The sequence below is a fragment of the Gopherus flavomarginatus genome, chromosome 3, assembly GCF_025201925.1.
Source record: "Gopherus flavomarginatus isolate rGopFla2 chromosome 3, rGopFla2.mat.asm, whole genome shotgun sequence".
Taxonomy (NCBI): Eukaryota; Metazoa; Chordata; order Testudines; family Testudinidae; genus Gopherus; species Gopherus flavomarginatus.
In genome coordinates, this window is record NC_066619.1 from 112060582 (window position 1) to 112080092 (window position 19511).

Genomic DNA, 19511 nt, shown 5'->3' on the forward strand with positions numbered 1-19511 from the left:
TCTATGTTTGTTTCAGTGTTAGTGTGAGGTCTTGAGGCTGCATCCACTTTGAGTCTGAAAGCAAATCAAATTGCACTTTCAGTGTACTGTAGGTGATGTGTTCCAGGGCTGTGATGTGACAATGTGGTCCAGCACATTTATTCACATCAACTGGAAGTACGCAGCATTGAAGTTGGTTTTGGTACTCAACTCAAGCATGCTGTTAACCCTCCAGTTTTCTTCTGTGCATATTATATGTATATATGCATACAAACTACATGCATATATATATATGTGTGTGTGTGTGTATCTTTTGCATGGTGTTTGTGTATTGTTAGTATATAGTTAGTCAATCGTGGGCCCCTAGTAGGTCTGAATCAACTTTTGTATGAATGTATCTAATGATATCAACAAGTAAATATAGAATAATTTACTTTTTGTGCAGACACTATACCTGTGTAGTCTGTATATTTTATTTTTTGGCAAATTAGAATAACATGTTTAAAATGTTAAATGGTGTCTGTACAGTGCATGTAGTCTATATGCAAAACTCATTTTCCCTTTTTGTATATGTTATTACTTTTTTTGTGTTTTGTTCCAGTTCGCCGGGTCCCACCAAGGTTCTCTATCCCACCTACCAATCATGAGATCATGCCAGGAGGGAGTGTTAACATCACCTGTGTTGCCGTGGGGTCACCAATGCCATATGTGAAATGGATGCTGGGAGCTGAAGATCTGACGCCCGAAGATGATATGCCAATAGGGAGGAATGTCCTTGAGCTTAATGATGTCAGGCAGTCTGCAAACTACACTTGTGTTGCTATGTCCACCCTTGGTGTTATAGAAGCAATAGCACAGATAACTGTCAAAGGTACTTTACATATATAATCTGTGTATACGTAGACATGACTTGTTCTTTGTTTTTCTGACAAAGTTGTTAAATATTGATCACTTCCTTAAAGAAGAGGATGATCTGTATTGGCTCCAAGTAGCTGAAGTGTGTTTAGGTAGGCTGTAACTGTACCCAGGACTGTAAGTCACCTTGTTACCCACTGCGTCCAGTGCGATGAAGTCTTTCTTTGGTGCTCCCTTACACCACCAGCCTTTCAACCACTCAAACACGCTCCTCTGGGCTGTGCAAGCCCTACCTTTGCCTTGCAGATTAACAGTAGGTGCACCTCAGTACATGAGTCCCTTTGATTCATTCTCCTGTGATATCCAGCCCTGACACTGACTACTCACCGAAAGCACCCAAGGATGCCGTGTATCCCAGTTTTACCGTAAACCACTGCTGCTGTGAGCACTTACAATAAAACAAAAGCAGATTATTTAAGAAAGAATAAAATTTCATCTAGAAATGAGAAAGGGTGATGCAAATATATGTTTACAATACAAAACTAAATCATAAACTGTGAACCTGGGCCTATACTTATCAATAGTTACCTTTTCCGGTCTAATAAAGTAGATTTCCCACCCTCCTCCCAACGTTCAGTTTGTTGCACAACTGGATGGTTTCTCAAGAATCAAGATCCATATGCACTCCCCATCCACAGGTGGTTTTGTCAGTGAATGGATAGTGCTTCTCCCTCCTCTGCATTATACTGCAAACAGCCTTTTGCTTCTATATCACAGACAGGGCAAACCCCTTGTTGTAAAGCTCCTTTTTTAAATCTTCAAGTGGTATTGATAGTTGCCTCTGAAGGTTTACCATTCAAAGTCTTAATATTGCACATGGCTAAACAATTGAGCTTTGCATTATATCACCAACCAAACGGGGCAGGGTGACAACTTCCCCTTGTCCAAATGGGCCATCACCAAGACACATTATCTCCTGATGACTAATTTCTACTCCAAGTCCGTAAAGCATATTTTCAATATTAATACATTATTCCTTAAATATTACCTGTCTGTACATCTCACAGTGATCAAGAATCTTCACAAGTTACAAGCTTTCTGTAGATACCTTAAAAGTTACTCGTTATGGCCAAATGTCCTTAAGACGTGTTTGGTGTGTGAGTTTGTCTGGTTTTAAGTGAGAGTTGTTTGCAAAGAACGGGGCCTTTTGCCAAGGGGTTCCATGCTGATGTTGACATTCCACGCAGAGCAAGGAGGAAGCAAGAATTGTGACTGGAAGGCCTCCTGGGGTGGTGCAGTTCAAGGATGTGCCTAAACTCACTACACAGTACATAAGATCCAGTACCGAAGACTGAGCATGCACCATGAGGTGTTGATTCCCCTGACCTCGTACTGACTGCAGGCAGAGATCAGTTCAGTTCCTTACAGGATCAGCCCTTATCATATAGTTGCACTTCAAAACATGTTCTTGTTACAACGTTCTTTGAATTTAGTCCATCTATCTGGCCTACTACTGCATTACTAAAATTATAAACTGCCGATTCAGGCAGCAATCATATTAGTAGATAAGCAAACCTCTCTTTTCATTACTGTTTTTTGCTACCTTCATTCGAGCTAAATCAAGGGCAGTATATTTTTCAAAAGCAACAACGGTTAAAAAGTTGATTGCTGATTTTCAGAGTTATTGGTTGTCTGCAACTCCTGTTAAGTTCATTAGAAGCTGAAGGTATCCAGCACCTCTGAAAATTGAGCCTTAACAGTGCACGCTCTTTCTCAGTCAAGGCTGTTCTTGTGCAGATGCTTAGTGGATCTATGGTAAAAATCATTATTGTGCCATGTATCAGAAGACTTTTTTTAATGTGGGATTTGAGATATTTCTGTGTTCTCTGTTAAGTTTCTGGAATAAATAACAGTACTAAACAACTGGATTTCCTGCAAAAGAGTTGAATTCTAAATAGGGGATGTAGCTCCTGCCCAAAGCAAGTACGTTACACCCCACTTAATGTCATTATTTGCTTTGTTTGATTTCGTATCACACTTTAAGAGTAGAGAAGGATTGGAATGTACTGTTTATTAACTTAATTTTATGGTATTATTTTTAGCCTTACCCAAACCTCCAGGAACTCCTGTGGTGACGGAGAGCACAGCAACAAGCATAACGTTGACTTGGGATTCTGGGAACCCTGAGCCAGTCTCTTACTACATAATCCAACATAAACCTAAAAACTCTGAGGAACTGTATAAAGAAATTGATGGGGTGGCTACAACACGCTACAGTGTTGCAGGTCTAAGCCCATATTCAGAATATGAATTCAGGGTAGTTGCTGTAAATAATATTGGACGGGGCCCACCCAGTGAGCCAGTATCAACAAGGACCTCAGAACAAGCACCATCTAGTGCACCTCGTAGTGTACAGGCTCGTATGTTGAGCTCAACTACAATTTTGGTACAATGGGAAGAACCCGAGGAACCAAATGGCCAGATTCAAGGATACAGAGTTTATTACACCATGGACCCCACCCAGCATGTCAACAGCTGGATGAAACACAATGTGGCTGACAGCCATATCACCACTATTGGAAATTTGGTACCACAGAAAACATATTCTGTGAAGGTTCTTGCTTTTACTTCTGTCGGGGATGGACCCCTGTCTACTGACATTCAAGTCATCACTCAGACAGGAGGTAAGGCTGCAATATGATGGAATAAATTACATACATATAGAAATTGGGCAGACAGTATTTCAGTGAGAGAATGTTGGAAAATAAATACTCCCAAGAGATGTCCAAAGTTTTCTTTTTATCTTCCAAAATGTTGCCCATTAAAAGGCATCATTCACAAACCATCTTTCTGCCATTCCACAGCCCTTGCAGTCATTAAAATGGAGGAAACTGTCTTTATCGTCAAATCTTCCATTCCCTTTTTCAGCAATGTATAAATCTCGAACAACTCTACCAAAGCAACAGTATTCTAAGTGAGGCTGTGGAGAAAGCTAAATGTTGTGGCCACTACTTGGCTGTGACAGTACCTTTGATGCTAAGTACCACACTATGTTTGTCCAGCAGTTATTAGCTGGTATTTTAGTGGTCTTGTCCTTGAATATTCTGTGGAGTTGATTTTAATTTAGATTGTATATGGGGCATCATATGTTAAATCATTTTTGTTAACATTGATTTGGAAATGTAAAATACGTATATATTACAAATACATGCACATACGTATACACATATATATACATATATCTGTGTGTGTTGAAAATGTTTAAAATCAAATTAAAACAGTGTATATGCACAGAGAAGCACATCCACACACTTCTGATTTATAAACCTCCCTTCCCCACTCATCAATGGAAAGCACCACAACTCTAGGTAAAACAAGGTTACTATTTCTTTTTTTTTATATTTGCAGGTAGGTTTTGTTTGTGTCCAGGAGTTAATTTTATTATCAAATCACTAGCAAACTCAGTGAATGCAAAGAATGTTTATGAAATCAAAAGCCACAAATGCTGGTTGTACTAAACTGCAGACATTATTTTATTGTAGCTATATGGAATAAAAACTCCCTATTATTTACTGTCCTAGAACAAGATGTGTGAAATATGCCATAGTTCAGTGGTCACCTAGAAATATAAAATGCTACTTGTAAGTCAGTTGAATTTTTTAGCACTAGCAAAGTTTCTTGTGGTAGAAGTTCAAGGTCCCTCACCTTTTGAAAAACATGTCTCCAAAATATAACTCAAGGCATTGGATCAAACTCTGCATTGTTTACCTGCATGCAAATCCATTTACTTCTGTGGAGTTACGTGTGCGTAAGTGGAGAACAGAATTTGATCCGTTGTCTTGGAATTTCTGCAAGTACTTTGTACTGAGGAAATGTGTGTTCAGTTTTTTAAATTATTTAAAATTGGAAGTTTATTCATTAGCATTTCTAACATACCTAATGGCAATGTGATTGATATTTGTATGTATATTTAGATAGTGAACTAATTCTCGCTTTTGACATATTTGTGACATTTTTCAGAGTCTTGTCTTTAGATTGCCATGTTGCTCTCCCCTTTCTAGTTCTTAGTGTGATAGATTGTATTAGCTGGAGACACAACAAGCGGTTCATCCATGTTGTTCAGTAAGGGCCTGGTTCTGCTCTGTTTGAGGTCAGTAGGAGTTTGTCATTAACTTCAATGGAGCAACTATTTCCTGCTGTGGTCCAGTTGGAATGACCCAAGTTATGTTACTGAACATAGTCACCTGAGGAGTTCTCCATGTATTTAAACATTTCTGGCATCCTTGTGGTGTTAAAACTGGATCACTTAACATGCCCTCTTGTGCTGTTTCTTCTTGCTGCTGTAACATGAAGAAGTCCTGATAATGATGATGCTATTGGAGTGATTCTCAATGCCAGCGTTTTCACTTTGGGAACTGACTTGACCTGACATTTTATTTTTACACTGTCTCATAAAAACAACAGTTTTGAGAGAGGAGAGGCTTTTTAAAGCACAAGCCTGATGGAAAATGCATGGAAGCATGTGAACATATTCAATCAACAGGATAGGGGTATGGAAGTTTTATCTAATACAGAACTCCAGCAGGGGTGCTGCAAGTAGGGATGCTGGGGTATGGCAGCACCTTCTAACTTAAAATATTTTCCATCATATACAGGGTTTACAGTTTTCAATGGCTTTGGGAAACCCCACTATACAAATTGTTCCAACACCAGTGCTCTTCAGCTTAGAACATTGCCAAACTTTAGGAAAGCTTTAAATCTGAACCTCGATATGGATCCAAATTTAGTGAATGGTCCATCTCTGTAAAGATATTAATGAAAACTTCAGATACATATCCTCCCTCCTCTAAAAACTGGAGTATTCAAAGTAGGATCTGGATTTTGTAGCTTGAGTCTCTCTCTCTCTCTCGTGTATGTGTGTATACATAAAAATATACACACAGAGCGAGAATGCCATAAGAAGGAGGACCTGGAATGATGGTTGGGTTTGGGGTTGTTTTTTTGTTTGTTTTTCTCTGTATAGAACTTAAAAACACATGAATAATTATTTCACTTGTGTAAGCTATCACTTGATGGACCAAATCATGCTCCCATGGAAGTCAAAGACAAAACTCCAATTGACTTCTCTGGGACCAGCATTTGTGTCTTAGAGTTTGACTGACAGCAGTGCAATTCAATATTATGCTAGCTTGGTTTCCTTCAAAGCCTTTTCCTATTATGTGCATTGTGATTATTGGGAGGCAGGAAAATGTTCTGAGGATTTTGAAAAAGAAACACATTTGCAAGGGTTTTATTTTCAGCACCAGCATAATAAATATTCAAGTTGAATAGGACAAAATAATGCTAAAGAAACAGGCATCTTGATTTTTACTTCTCACTTTCTAGGTTATCTGAGTAGATCTGGTCAAAAATTTAATTGAAACTTTTTCATGAACAATTTTTTTTTCAGAAAGCATCTGCTTCCATTGAAAACTTTACTTTTGTATAAAAAACCTGAACATCCTGAAAAACACAAAGTTTTAGATTTGGAACCATAATCTAAATATTAATTTCAGCTCGGTTCTGATTAAAATATGTTCCCCTGAGCTGCCACGGTGCATCATAGGAGTAGTAGTTCGGGTACCTCATGCCCACAATCTTGTTTATGGGTTGGACTCTATGCCCAAACTACATCTCCCATGGTGCACCACGGCTATGGGACTTTTATGGTGCATTTCAGTGGTTCAGCAAGAGGGGACATTATGGACCTCATGTAAGAGTCCAACCAGGGATCCCAGCTCACTGGGGATAATTGCATGGCACAAGGCATGCAAACTACAATTCCCAAGAGCCACTGCTGCAGCTCAAAATCTAGGTTTAATATCTAACTAATCCAAAACAAAACAATTCAATTAAGATGTTGGTCACAGATTGTTGGTTTTTCTTTCTTTCTTCTTTCTTCATCAAAAAGATGATTTTTCCATGGCATGTAGTAGATCTCTCCCAAGTTGCTTTTATTGTGGGCTGTGGTTCAGTTTCACATAAGTGGGGTCAGGGTAAAATATTGTAGCTCTCTAATTGAGTGTCTATCATGTCTCATTTTGAGCAGTGGCTCAAATATATATTTTAAGGAGTGACTTGTCCAGAAAAGGGAATTTCTGACTGCTAGGATGGAATGTCAATCTACATTTCATTCTTTTTTGTCTGAGGATAACTATTTTTTTCTAAACTGTGAGCAGTTGAAAGTGTTGTCTTTGTTGTATAATAAGCTGCAAATTGTTTAAAAGAGTAGCTTAAATCTGTGTTATCTGGTATTGTTTTCCTTGCATTTCTTTAACTACAGCAAATCCAGGCAGATGACATCTTGATTTCTTATGGTTTACAGTTGTTATGTTCTTTCACCATAAATCTTGGAAAAGCCTCTTGATCTTACATTATGAAGTTGTCAGCAGCAACTCCATAGTTAAGGCTGCATTTAATTTTCAAAGTTGAGGTTTCAGTCTGTTTGTCATTGATTAAAGCAAATTTTGCCATAACCAAATTTAACACACCTGCTGTTAGAGAGCAGTTGTATATTTGTGGAAAGTTACAAGTAAACATTTTGGAAGAATTTGAAGGAGTTTTTAAATAATTCCCTTTTGAAGAATAAGGACTGGTATCTAACAATGCTTTTATATCCCTGTAACTTACAATTGCCTTGTTTTTAACACTTGTACATTTAACATGCAGAAGTTAATATTAAAAAAACAAAAAATAATTATTATTCTTCATCACTATTATGATTTTTATGCCATCAAAACAAATGGATAACATTTTCACCATGAATGGCCAACATTTTTTAAAAATGTAGCTATTAAAAGAAAGGCAACATAGAAAATGATAGAAAGACCCTGATCCTGCATTGTTAACATCAGTGGGAGCTTTGCAAACCGTGACATCAGTTACTGGAGGATCAAGCCATGCATGTTCCCCAATGATTTGACTCCTGCAAATGCTGGACTTCAGCATGGACGAATTCATATATACTGGATTGTGATGTTCTCTCCTAACTTATGTTGACCCACCTGTAAAGTATGTCTCTGGTGCTTGGTCCCCATTCACAGCTAATTCACTACAGAACTCACTAGTTACATTTCCCCTGAAACACAACCCTCACTTTTTTGATTTTCTCAAACCAAACCCTCGTCCACGTGCCAGAGCAGACTCCAAGCGCATCCTTCATCTTACACACCTCATAAAAACAATCTTCTGGCTGGGTCTCAGCACCAGGGGTGTTCCTAAACTCTGCAGAGAGGGGAAAGTTACTGAGGAGGAACAAAGGATCTCGCTTTTATTAGCTTCCCAGACCAGGAAGAACCACTATGTAAGGACTGGGAGCATTGCAGAGAGAACCAGAGACTCCACAGGACAGAGAGTTCCAGGAGGCATAGATAACTACGGGAAACTCCTAGATTTAAAAAAAAAATACTATATAAAACACATTGTTAACTCTAAGCTAAGGATGTTATTTAACATGAAAGTTAAAGTGTATGTACAGTCACCACAGAACATTATAGTTAAGAAAGAATTTGAATGCATGGAAAGTATCAATTATAGAAAGAGCAGATATCTGACTATCTTTAAAATAAATGTAAAAGGGAAAATATTATATTACACGTTCAACAAACTTTATTGTAAAGCTAATGAGTTGGATTTTATTTTTTTTTGGTTCTGTTTCTAATAGAAGGGTTGAAATGCAGAGAAAAACATGCAATTTTTAAACAAATTATTCTTACACTTCTATACTGTAGCTTGGTAGTAGACTCTGAGGCTGTCAGTCTGACACCTTTCATGAACATCAAACACATGCAAAAATGTAATAGTAATAAAATGTCCTGTTAAAATTAGTTTCTTGCCTAATCATCAGCAATAATTTGACTTCAGTTCAATCAGTCATTTTGGCATCATCACTTCCCTCCTTCCTCTGTGTATGGCCCCATGTTAAAAAAGTCTGTAAATGAAAATGAAGTCTAAAACCAATGCATTTTGCTCACCTAGAGCCCTATAATTCTGTGGAGTGTCAGACATAGAGGAAGTAGAAAGCAGTGCTAAATGCCCCGGAAATGCCAAATGAGAGAAAGCGATAGTCCTGCAGCAGCCTGTCTGGGAGCTCATGGAAGCCTGTCTATGTCATGCCTGTTCAGTTGGATCTCCACAAGGCTTGGGACAGGGAAAAGGGCGAGGGGTAGGTGCAGTGAAGAATAGTGTCAAAGAAAGTGGCTATCTTTCCTAAAATTGGCAATGGAATTGCTGAGTAATATATAATGCTGATGAGGGAGCCATGCTGCCTTGTGGGAAAGAGGACCTAATGCAGAAGACCTCCATTCAGATAACCCCAGCTTTCTTCACACATTTCAATATCTGCAGGAATAACCCTGCTTATATCAAGGTATCTCTAGGTGAAGAGGGCCATAGCCTCATACCCCTGCAGTCAGATACTACAGTGATGGGAGCAGTGTAATACGCTTTCCTACACACAAGGCAGCAATCCAAGAAATTCTCTGAGCTGAAACTCCTGTATTTCCTGCCCTTTATATGAGTTTTTGCATGCCAGCCACAATATTATCGCTTCTTCTGTTCCATTGTCCAGCTTCCTTCTCCTGTTCTGTCCCTCCACCTCCCTTTCTCAATGTTTCCTCTTCTCCTTTTAATCTACTCTTTTTTCCCCTTCTGTTTTGCTTTTGTTTGTTCTTCTAGGCTGTTTTTGTTTGTTTGTTTTATTTTAAACTGAAAATGTGTACTTTTGTTTTACAAGCCATGGCAGCATTCTCTTCTTGTTTTCTTCACTCTCTTCTTGTGTTATCTCTGTCCTCCCATTCCTTTTATGCTATTTTTCTAGCCTCCTGTTCAATTCATGCTTTGCATGTGTGGTTTATTTGCATTCCCACTTCCTTCCTTGATACTCTCTTCCCTTTCTCTCCTTCTTTCTGCCTGAATAACTGAGTTAAATGACCCACTGAGCAAGTATGTGTTTAAAAAAAAAAAATGACCTCAAAAAATATACCTGCCCTGAGACACTGAATTAATAGGGGTTTTGAGCCCTGTAATGTAAAATACTATAAAAAATGCTGGAAATGTGAAGCACACATTACTGTGGACCTTTAACTTGAGTACGGGAGAGGGCAGTGTGAAATACCTATAAGATAACTTCACTGCATCAATAGAATTAAACTGACTATATACCATAAACACTCCCAGGAATAGCTCTCCTGTTTTTTTTCTGTCGTTCAGACTATTTTCCTACAAGTAAATGTTTAATATATTTTTGAGTTTGTACCGTCGTATTTTTATTGCACTTTAGCATTGTTAGTTGCTCATTAACTTCTACAGCAGTTAATTTACAGGTTTTGAGATTTTTGACAAAATGTACTGCACATTTACACTTTTTAATTAATTATTCTTCAATATTATCACTCTAGGTTTAAAACTGTAGAATTCTAAGGAGTCAGAAACCTTCAGGCTTATTTACATAACTTACTTCTGTGTTGAGAGAGTAGACACAGACACAGGATTAATAAACTATCTCAGTTTACTTTTAATTACCTTGTGTACTGTGCAGAGGGAATGTGGTATTTTAACAAAAATGAATATCAAGTGACAAAAAAGAAGAAAAATGGGGTATTTATTCCTAAACCGTAAAGGCTTATTGGGAACAACTTTATGAGGTTCTCAGCAAACACAAAATCTTGGCCCTTTCCAATTCCACTCAGGTTGTAACGTCTCCTGTTAACTCCTCCATGCCCATTTCCAGACCTTCTGTCTCCTAAGCTACTTCTTTAAGAATCACACTGCTTTCTATGTTTGCTTCTGGACACGTACAAAGGACCATGATAGGAACCATAATTTAGAGCGGGGTGGGCAAACTACGGCACTCGCGCTGGGGAGGTGGTTCTGGGGATTACCCCTCTCCAGCGCTCCAGCCAAGGAGCAGGGTTGGGGGCTGTTTCACATGGCTCCGAAAAGCAGCAGCATGGCCCCCCTCTGGCTCCTACACATAGGAGCAGCCAGGGGGCTCTGCTCTGCACACTGCCCCTGCCCCAAGTGCTGCCCCCACAGCTCCCGTTGGCCGGGAACCGCAGCCAATGGGTGCTGCAGGGTCAGTGCCTGAGGATGGTGCAGCGTTCAGAGCCATCTGGCTGCACCTCCATGTAGGAGCTGGAGAAGGAACATGCTGCTGCTTCCAGGAGCCGCTTGAGGTAAATGCCGCCCAGAGCCTGCACCCCCGAGCCTCTCCCTGCACCCTGACCCGCTGCCCCAGCTCCAGCCCTGATCCCGCTCCCACCCTCTGAACCTCTCAATCTCAGGCTGGAGCACCCTCCTGCACCCCAAATCCCTCATCCCCAGCCTCACTCCCACCCCACCTACAGCCGGAGCCCTCATCCCCTAACCCTGCATCCTACACCCCTGCCCCAGCCCGGAGCCCCCCTCGCATCCTGAACTCCTCATTTTTTGGCCCCACCCCAGAGCCCGCACCCCCAACCAGAGGCCTCATCCCCTCCCGCACCCTAACCCTTATTTTGTGAGCATTCATGGCCCGTCATACAATTTCTATTCGCAGATGTGGCCCTTGGGCCAAAAAGTTTGCCCACCCCGATATAGAGGTTAGAGGATGGACCTGGAAATCAGTTAATTTTTGATTCTATAAACTACTTTGTCAATGATGCACTGTGTAATCTTGTGTAAGTTGCCTAACATCTCTGTGTCTATTTCCTCTATATAAAATAAGAATAAGTATATACATACTTCACAGTGAAGTTAAGAATCTTACTTAATGTTTGTAGGGCACTTTGAAATCATTGGATAAAAGATGATATTGAAATGTTTTGTTCTCCAAAAATACCTGTGCTGTAAAAAATTCCCACTCTGTGCGATGATCATGCAATGTGACAAGTTGGATTTGGTTTAGCCTATAGTTCTATGTTGTAGAACACACTGCTGCAGCAAGAGCAAGGCAACCTGCACAGATGCCACAGCCTGTAACTGCCTCTCTCTTTAGTTGCTTTTTCATCTGTGGCGTAGATCAGAAGCTCAGATATTTGCATATGCAGCTTGGTTCCTGTTTGCATTGCTACTGCTGAGCACCATTTTTTCTGGGCTAAAGAAGTGCCACATATGTGTTACAGTGAAATTCCTGAAATGAGTGAAAAAGTTAGTTTGTATTCTTTTAATTTGTACTCAACTTGGGCAGTGCTTGTGCAACATCTTGGGGCTTTGATTAATTCCTGCAGCAGTATTGTACTGGTTTTGGTTTAGTATTTTGTTTGTTGTAGCTCCCTCTGTTTTGTTGTGGAGTTATATAGAAGTCAACCCTTCCTGCTCCCTTCCCCCGCTCCAAAACAATTCCAGACATTGCCTAAGTACAAATTGAAAATATCTGCCACAAACTGGTGGAGTTAAGGTTCACTGCCTGAATGGCGTCCCATTACCTTTTAAGTGAATCCCAGCTTTAAGATGGTAAACAAGGACTTCAAGGAGAAATCCTTGAGGAGAGCGATGTTGGAGATGAGTGTCTCACAACATATAATCACTGAGAACCAAGAAACCTTTGTCCATCCCATCCTAGGAGTGTTTTACTAGTTGGCATGGCTTCCTTGTTCTACAGTATTTAGTTTTCCTAGCTTCATAGGAGACTACAAGGAAATTGTGCAAATTGAAGTGGAGAAAATTCAGGACCCAAGTGGATTACTTGATTTGTCCTGTGCAAAAAACTGCTTGATTACTTTCTGCAGCTGTCAGTTAGATTATAGACAGCATCTCTTACAGAGTTGTTTTGGCCTTTCATGCCTTTGGAGAAGGGAAGTTAATCTGCGTGGTTCAAAAATAATATATATGGGGATATACCTATCTCCTAGAACTGGAAGGGACCCTGAAAGGTCATTGAGTCAAGCCCCCTGCCTTCACTAGCAGGACCAAGTACTGATTTTTGCCCCAGATCCCTAAGTGACCCCCTCAAGGATGAAACTCCAACCCTAGGTTTAGCAGGCCAATGCTCAAACTACTGAGCTATCCCTCCCCCACATTTTTTTTCAGATTTTGGAAGGGTTTATTTCTTCTAAAATCTTCCATTAGACAACCCTAATATCATGAGATAGCTATGCTGGTCTCAAAAAACTGATGAGATCTCCTTTTGAACTGCACCGTAACTGTGAGGGGGAATTTCTAACATGGTTAATTTTATTTTTTTTGTGGCAGCAACTGCAGCTCCCATGGTAAGTGAGAGGGGGGAGGGATGGCTCAGTGGTCTGAGCAAAAATCAGTACTTGGTCCTGCTAGTGAAGGCAGGGGGCTGGACTTGATGACCTTTCAAGGTCCCTTCCAGTTCTAGGAGATAGGTATATCTCCAATTATTATTATTTTATTATTATTTATCATAAGGCTTTAGGGACTCTAATCTATTTTACATAAAGTCCCACAAGGACAAGGTGATGTTACTGACTCTCCCTAGATTCCAGCCAAATGTGGCATTGGAATTACACTATAATTGCTCAGTTACTCTGCCAATATTCTTCCCAATATCCATGCTCATCCAAGTGAAGCACTTTTCCATAAGTCTGATAGTCCTGTGTCAGACATTTTTGTTTTGTAGAGCAGGCAAAGTCCCGATGAGTGTCCACCTGTGTTTTTCCTTCATTTGATACAATTACACATGGGACAAAGCCATGTCCAATGGCTTTCTGAACTCCATGGCTCATTATTATGCTTTGGCAGGCCAACAGTACAACTCCAAAGTCACTTTAAGCCAGATTTAGTAGGAGGCAAATTGCAACTATCACCAGCTTCCAGTTGGTTCCTATCCAAGAGAGTTGTAAGGCAGCCACATGGAGCTCTGTGCATACATTTATACTACAATATGACTTGGACTCAGCGTCATGATAGTAATGCAGGTTAGACCTAGTGATATTACAGAACCTGTTTCCAAGTCAGAAGTAGTCCAATTCTCCCAGCACCTTGCTACAAATTTGTATTTCCCATTCAAATGGTTCTGTTGCTCCTTACGTACTTACAATGATTTGTCATTATTTGCTGTGATTTCCCTTTATACTTCTATCGGTATTTGTCAAAGACATCCTTGGAGCATTGTAATATCCACCGAGTGGTCATTTATTACACCAGGTATCTTTTCAAGAAAAAGTTAATTACTCTGCTTTTATTCTTGTTCTCTGAAGATATATAGTTACTTTGGATTACGGTTCACTCTGACACATTACTTCAGTGTGGGAGAGAAGATTTTTTTCTCCTATCCCATCTTGTCTTTCTATTTTGTCCTGTTTATTTCAGAGGGGACTAATGCTAGGCTATTACAAGCTATTAAAAGTCTATACAGGCAAATTTACAACTCCCATTAGCTGTCAATCTACTTATTTAAAACTTAGAAGTCAAATCCTAGCTATCATATCCAACAGGTTATCATAAGTCCAAATGGCTTTCTGAACTCCATAGCTCCAATGTTTCCTTGTAGCACCTAAAAATCTGCAGAGCCTAAGTATTACAAACAAGTACATTTTATTTTTACTCCCTGATGGGCTAGTTACTCCGTTTCTGTGGCTGTACAAAAGAAAAGTACTTTAATTGAGAATGAGCATTTACTCTTAAAAAATGATTATGCAAAAATTATTATATGTATTGTTATTATGACCTTACCACAGCTGCTCTCTGTGTGTATTGAGAATAATAGCTAATTATTTTTCTGACCAAAGAAGTGTGTACTGCTTTTTATTCCTGCAAAGCCAGCACAACAATGGAAGAGTGAGCTTGGATTCTATTGTGATTCATGCATTCTCAATAGAAATCATAACCAAACATTTTCAAACTTGGGTGCCAAAGTTATTGCCTACGTTCTAACTGAAAAGACAAATTCTGCCCTCATTTACACTTTACATAGTCTTCAGTGGAGATGCCCATGTGTAACTGAGGGTAGATTTTGGCCTTACTAAACCTTATGACAAATGACACATGAGCCAGATAATGCCTCTTCCCCCCCACCACACCCCTCATCTATCAGATTCAAAGTTGCATTTTGAGGGCTGGCAGTTAGAAAAATCATTTAATTATTAGAATACTGAGATAAATTGATAAAGATGTTAATCAGCAAGAAAAGAAACATAGTGCCTCAGGATGCCATTTTTGAAGAGTAACGATATAGCAAAAGTGTGCAAGTTCCTTTTTAAAGACAAGGATACACTTAATATCTTAATTGCTTGCTAGTTTAGCACACTTGTTTTGCATTTGGAATTATCTGTAATGGTTTTAGCTGTTTTTGGAAGATATTTTCCCCACCTTGTATATAACTTACCGGTACTTTATTTCATATGTAATTTTTTTTTGCCACAGTTCACATAAGCAGTTTCAGTTGTTGTGATAGTCTTTAGTTCCAGTCCTAAATTTTTCCTGTAGTATTACTGTAAGCCTGCGGTTCTCAACCGGACACACATACCCCTGGGGTTATGCAGAGGTCTTCCGGGGGCACATCAACTCATTTAGATATTTGCCTAGTTTTACAACAGGCTACATAAAAAGCACTAGTGAAGTCAGTACAAACTAAAATGTCGTGCAGACAATGACTTGTTTATTCTCTTCTATATACTATACACTGAAATGTAAATATAATATTTATATTCCAATTGATTTATTTTATAGTTCTGTGGTAAAAATGAGCAAGTCAGCAATCTTTCAGTAATAGTGTGCGGCGATACTTTTGTATTTTTTGTGTGATTTTGTAAGCAAGTAGTTTTGAAGTGAGGTGAAATTTGGGAGTAAGCAAGACAAATTAGACTCCTAAAAGGGGTACAGTAATCTGGAAAGGTTGAGAGTCACTGCTGTAAACTGTTAAACAGGCATCAATAGTCCACTTGTAGGATGACAATATTTCTGTGCTTTGTATATCATTTCTTTGTGTATAGTTTCTGAGGAACCTTGAAATAATTTAGGATAAAATGTAAGTTGGTAATATCATTATACTACAGCATACTTTTTTTCACTTTGTACCTATTTCTTAGTACAGCTGCATCAATTATCTGTTTAAGTTCAGAAATTAAAACAAAAGATAGTATTGTGCCAAGTACTACAATGATAATTGAAAATATTTAATAATAAGTATTGAACAAGGGAAATAAATAGGTGGTAACTCTGTATAACTTTCCACTTTAGTCCCAGGGCAACCGCTGAACTTCAAAGCAGAACCTGAATCTGAAACAAGCATATTACTTTCTTGGACCCCTCCCCGCTCTGACACCATTTCCAGCTATGAACTGGTTTACAAAGATGGGGATCAGGGTGAAGAGGTAAATGAAAATTTACTCACCTTTTGTATTTCTTTAATGGAATAAGACATGAAAGGCTGCAATGATTGAGAAGTACAAGCTTAGCTGCTTTCCTAGTATATGAGAGTGTTGACATTATATGGTTTGTTCAACAGAGCAACCAGCTTGATGGCAGATTCTGAGCACTTTTACCAGCAAGGCTCTGTGGCTACTGGCCAAAGGAAGCTTTACGGGTGTTCATGGAAAAGCGGGCATGGAGGTTGCTCCCAGTTCCAAAGGGATAAGGCTAGTTCAGGCTGTCCAACCCTTTACTGCCTCCAGGGCATGGAGTTCACAGACTTTGCCCAGCTCTTAGGAATGACCCATAGGAAGAAATCCCAGCCCCACTGCAGTCAATGGGGCCAGGATTTCACCCATAATGAATAGTTGTTTCTGTTAGTCAATAAATGAGAATCTTTTAGAACATGGTAATTGATATTTTTCAGTGTGCTTCAGGAAGATAATACATTTTTCTAATCATAAGATACCTTTTTTAGATGTTGTTGTTTGCTCTTTATAAAGAATTAGCATTTTAAATGTTTCTTTGGCTGCATTAAATCAATCTTTTTTAAAAAAAACAAGTCTCTTCTTATTTTCTATGTTCAATTTTATAAAGCTGATTTCCAGTGCAAAGAACGAGAGTGGTGATCTCAGGAGACAGCAGGAGAACGCTAGATATGTCAGTGGCCTCCTGCGTCACTATCTTGTTGCTGTTTTGGGAATACAGCAAAAGCTGGTTACTGCTACTTCACTGAGTTTAGGTTTATAGAAGTTCTTCATTGTACTGAAGACATGTAAGCACATGCTCAGCAGCTAAAAAAGACTGCTAAGAGGAGAGTTCCCAGATCTATCTTTTAATTCCATATGAAATATGTGCCCCTACCTAAACTTCTACTGTGTCCTGATTATAGGTCCTTGATAATATTTATGCCTTTAGAAGAATTTGCTGCTTAAGTTTTTGAATGCAAATCTAACAATAGGCTAGCCTTAACTCCAAGATCACCCATCCCATAAAAGTCCAATTTTATTGGAGTGATAAGTACATGTAGATAAGTAGATGAGGCTCTAGTCATCTGTCAGTGTCCAAATATTCTTTTAAATTTTGAACATAATTATTTAATCCCTTTTAAACTGTCAAACAAAATTTCTCCCTAGCAGCTTGATTCATTGAACTGCTTATTTTAAAAAATCATTTTTCATTATTTATTTATTGTAGGTAATAGAGTTACTTTCCTTTCATTGTTTGGTTAAGGTTACTTTGTTTAAAATGCTATGTTCACATTTTTTAAAGAAGTTTTAAACAAATTAATCCCATTGATGACATTGTTATCAGTGTCTCAGGAGGGCTTTTCTCCTTAGACAACATTCTGAATAAGTATCTTTGGATATTTATCAGTACGTCCAGTTCTCTTATTGCTTATCTTTAGCAACGTGTTTCTATTGAGCCAACTACGTCTTACCGCCTGCAAAGCCTGAAGCCAAACAGTTTGTACTACTTCCGTCTGGCTGCCCGCTCTCCGCAAGGCCTGGGTGCTTCAACTGCAGAAATCTCAGCGAGAACCATGCAGTCAAGTAGGTGTCTCTCCTTTCTTGCTTTATTCTGCTACTTGTATCTGCTGAGCAGACACAGCCAGATAAGCCAGTAAGACAGCAACAGAGAGCAAGAGTCTCAGTAACACGACAGCAGGACAGTGCTTAAGATATATATTTATAATAGATAGGCTTAGAAGACTTGTTTTTGAATTATTATTGGCTTTTGCATATCCTTAGGAGAAGAAGCAGAACATCTTCAGAATGTCTAAAGAGGCAGTACTATGATGATATCAGTATAGCTTCTAGGTGCACCACTAGCATACTAACGATCTTCCATGCAGGGCATGCCTCCTATATGGTCTGGTGCCTTAAAGTTCCTGCCTGGTCATTTCCTGCTCCGCCGTGTAAATTCTATAAAATTTATTTCCTTTTATCCAGATATGCTCTTCCTGCAGAACGTGTACATTTGAAGGTTCCAGGACTGTATGCACTAACAGGCATGCTGATAACTATGGTTATTCTTTCTAAGTTTTGCCTAATGGTTTTTTTTTTACCAATCTTTGGAAGGTGGGCACCTTAGTATTATAGGTCATTTTGATACACACAAGAAAACCACATTCTATTGGCTGTTCATGTAAATGATGTGAGTAATTTATAGTGCTTATTTGAAATAATCTGATGGGAATTTATATAGGAATTTAAAAACATGTAAATTGAAGCTTAACTAAAGGGATCTTCAGGTAATGGAGAATTACATCCCAAAGAGTTGGTATAATCAGCTAAAGTTTACTTTGTGTAATTCTTTAGCTTTACTGCTCCATTTTCAAACTTTATTCCATCATGTGTTTACATTTTCTATAGGCTGATTGGTTCATTACTTTTAGTGAAGTAAGGTTATTTAAATAAATACTGCAAAGCCTCATTGAAATTCTGGTTTGCATTAGTCAGCTCGAGCTATTGTATTTATACTGTCATGCTTTGATAGTGTTTGATGAGATATTAGTAACAAATAAGGTACCTGAAGAACAATTGCTTTAGAGTTTGAGTTTTATGAGTAATGTGAACTTCCTGAGGCATGTCTGTGGCATTTTAAATAAACACAAAGGGCCCAATTATGCTGTCATTTGTGCAGCCCTTATTTAAGAATCAAGTATAATGTCATGGGGCACTGTCATTTTAATTATGCAAAACAAGTATTTTGATATAGAAGAAAATTATTTCCTTTAATGGAGACCATTTCAGTTACACGTGAGAGCATGAGCATCATAAAAGGTGGGTGGGAATTGATTTAAGTGTGGCTACAAGTTAAATATTTAAGGCCCAATCCTGTACTCTGTGCACAGTCAAAATTGCCATTGATTTCCATTTCCTGGTTATGTAAGAAAGAAATAAATGGGACAGGGCGAGTAAGATGACATTACACTGTGTGTAGCCTTCTTTTTATTTTACATATTGAGATAATACATGAAAAAGTGCAAAGGATATATATGAAAAGAAAGTACTCGGTAGCCAGACTTTTGCAAGAGATCCCATTGAAATCAATGGCAAACTTCCAATTTACGCCATGGTATATGATAAGACCTAATAGATTTGTTTACTAGATTGCACATGGTGTAAAAATCACCTTACAAAGTAAAGGAGAAATTGCATTTTAAAAAAACAATTACACAAGATAGAATGGTTTGCATTTATTTTAATATAATGATTTTAAAAAATTAGGAGTCTGGTGGCACCTTAAAGACTAACAGATTTATTTGGGCATAAGCTTCTGTGAGTAAAAAAAAAACATTTTTTCGGATGCGTGGAAGAAGTGTATGCTTCTGTATG

The 19511-nt window shown here is 38.7% G+C and overlaps 1 protein-coding gene across 45 annotated transcripts in view; it reads left to right on the forward strand.

The window, feature by feature from the left end:
* The window catches only part of PTPRD (protein tyrosine phosphatase receptor type D), a 1732597-nt gene that overhangs the window by 1550878 nt on the left and 162208 nt on the right, over window positions 1-19511 (forward strand). For all 45 annotated transcript variants that reach the window (XM_050942985.1, XM_050942995.1, XM_050942996.1 and 42 more), the window contains 4 exons: window positions 581-850; window positions 2937-3518; window positions 16000-16133; window positions 17579-17723. In XM_050942985.1, the coding sequence (XP_050798942.1) occupies window positions 581-850; window positions 2937-3518; window positions 16000-16133; window positions 17579-17723 (1131 nt within the window). The remainder of the gene's footprint in view (window positions 1-580; window positions 851-2936; window positions 3519-15999; window positions 16134-17578; window positions 17724-19511) is intronic.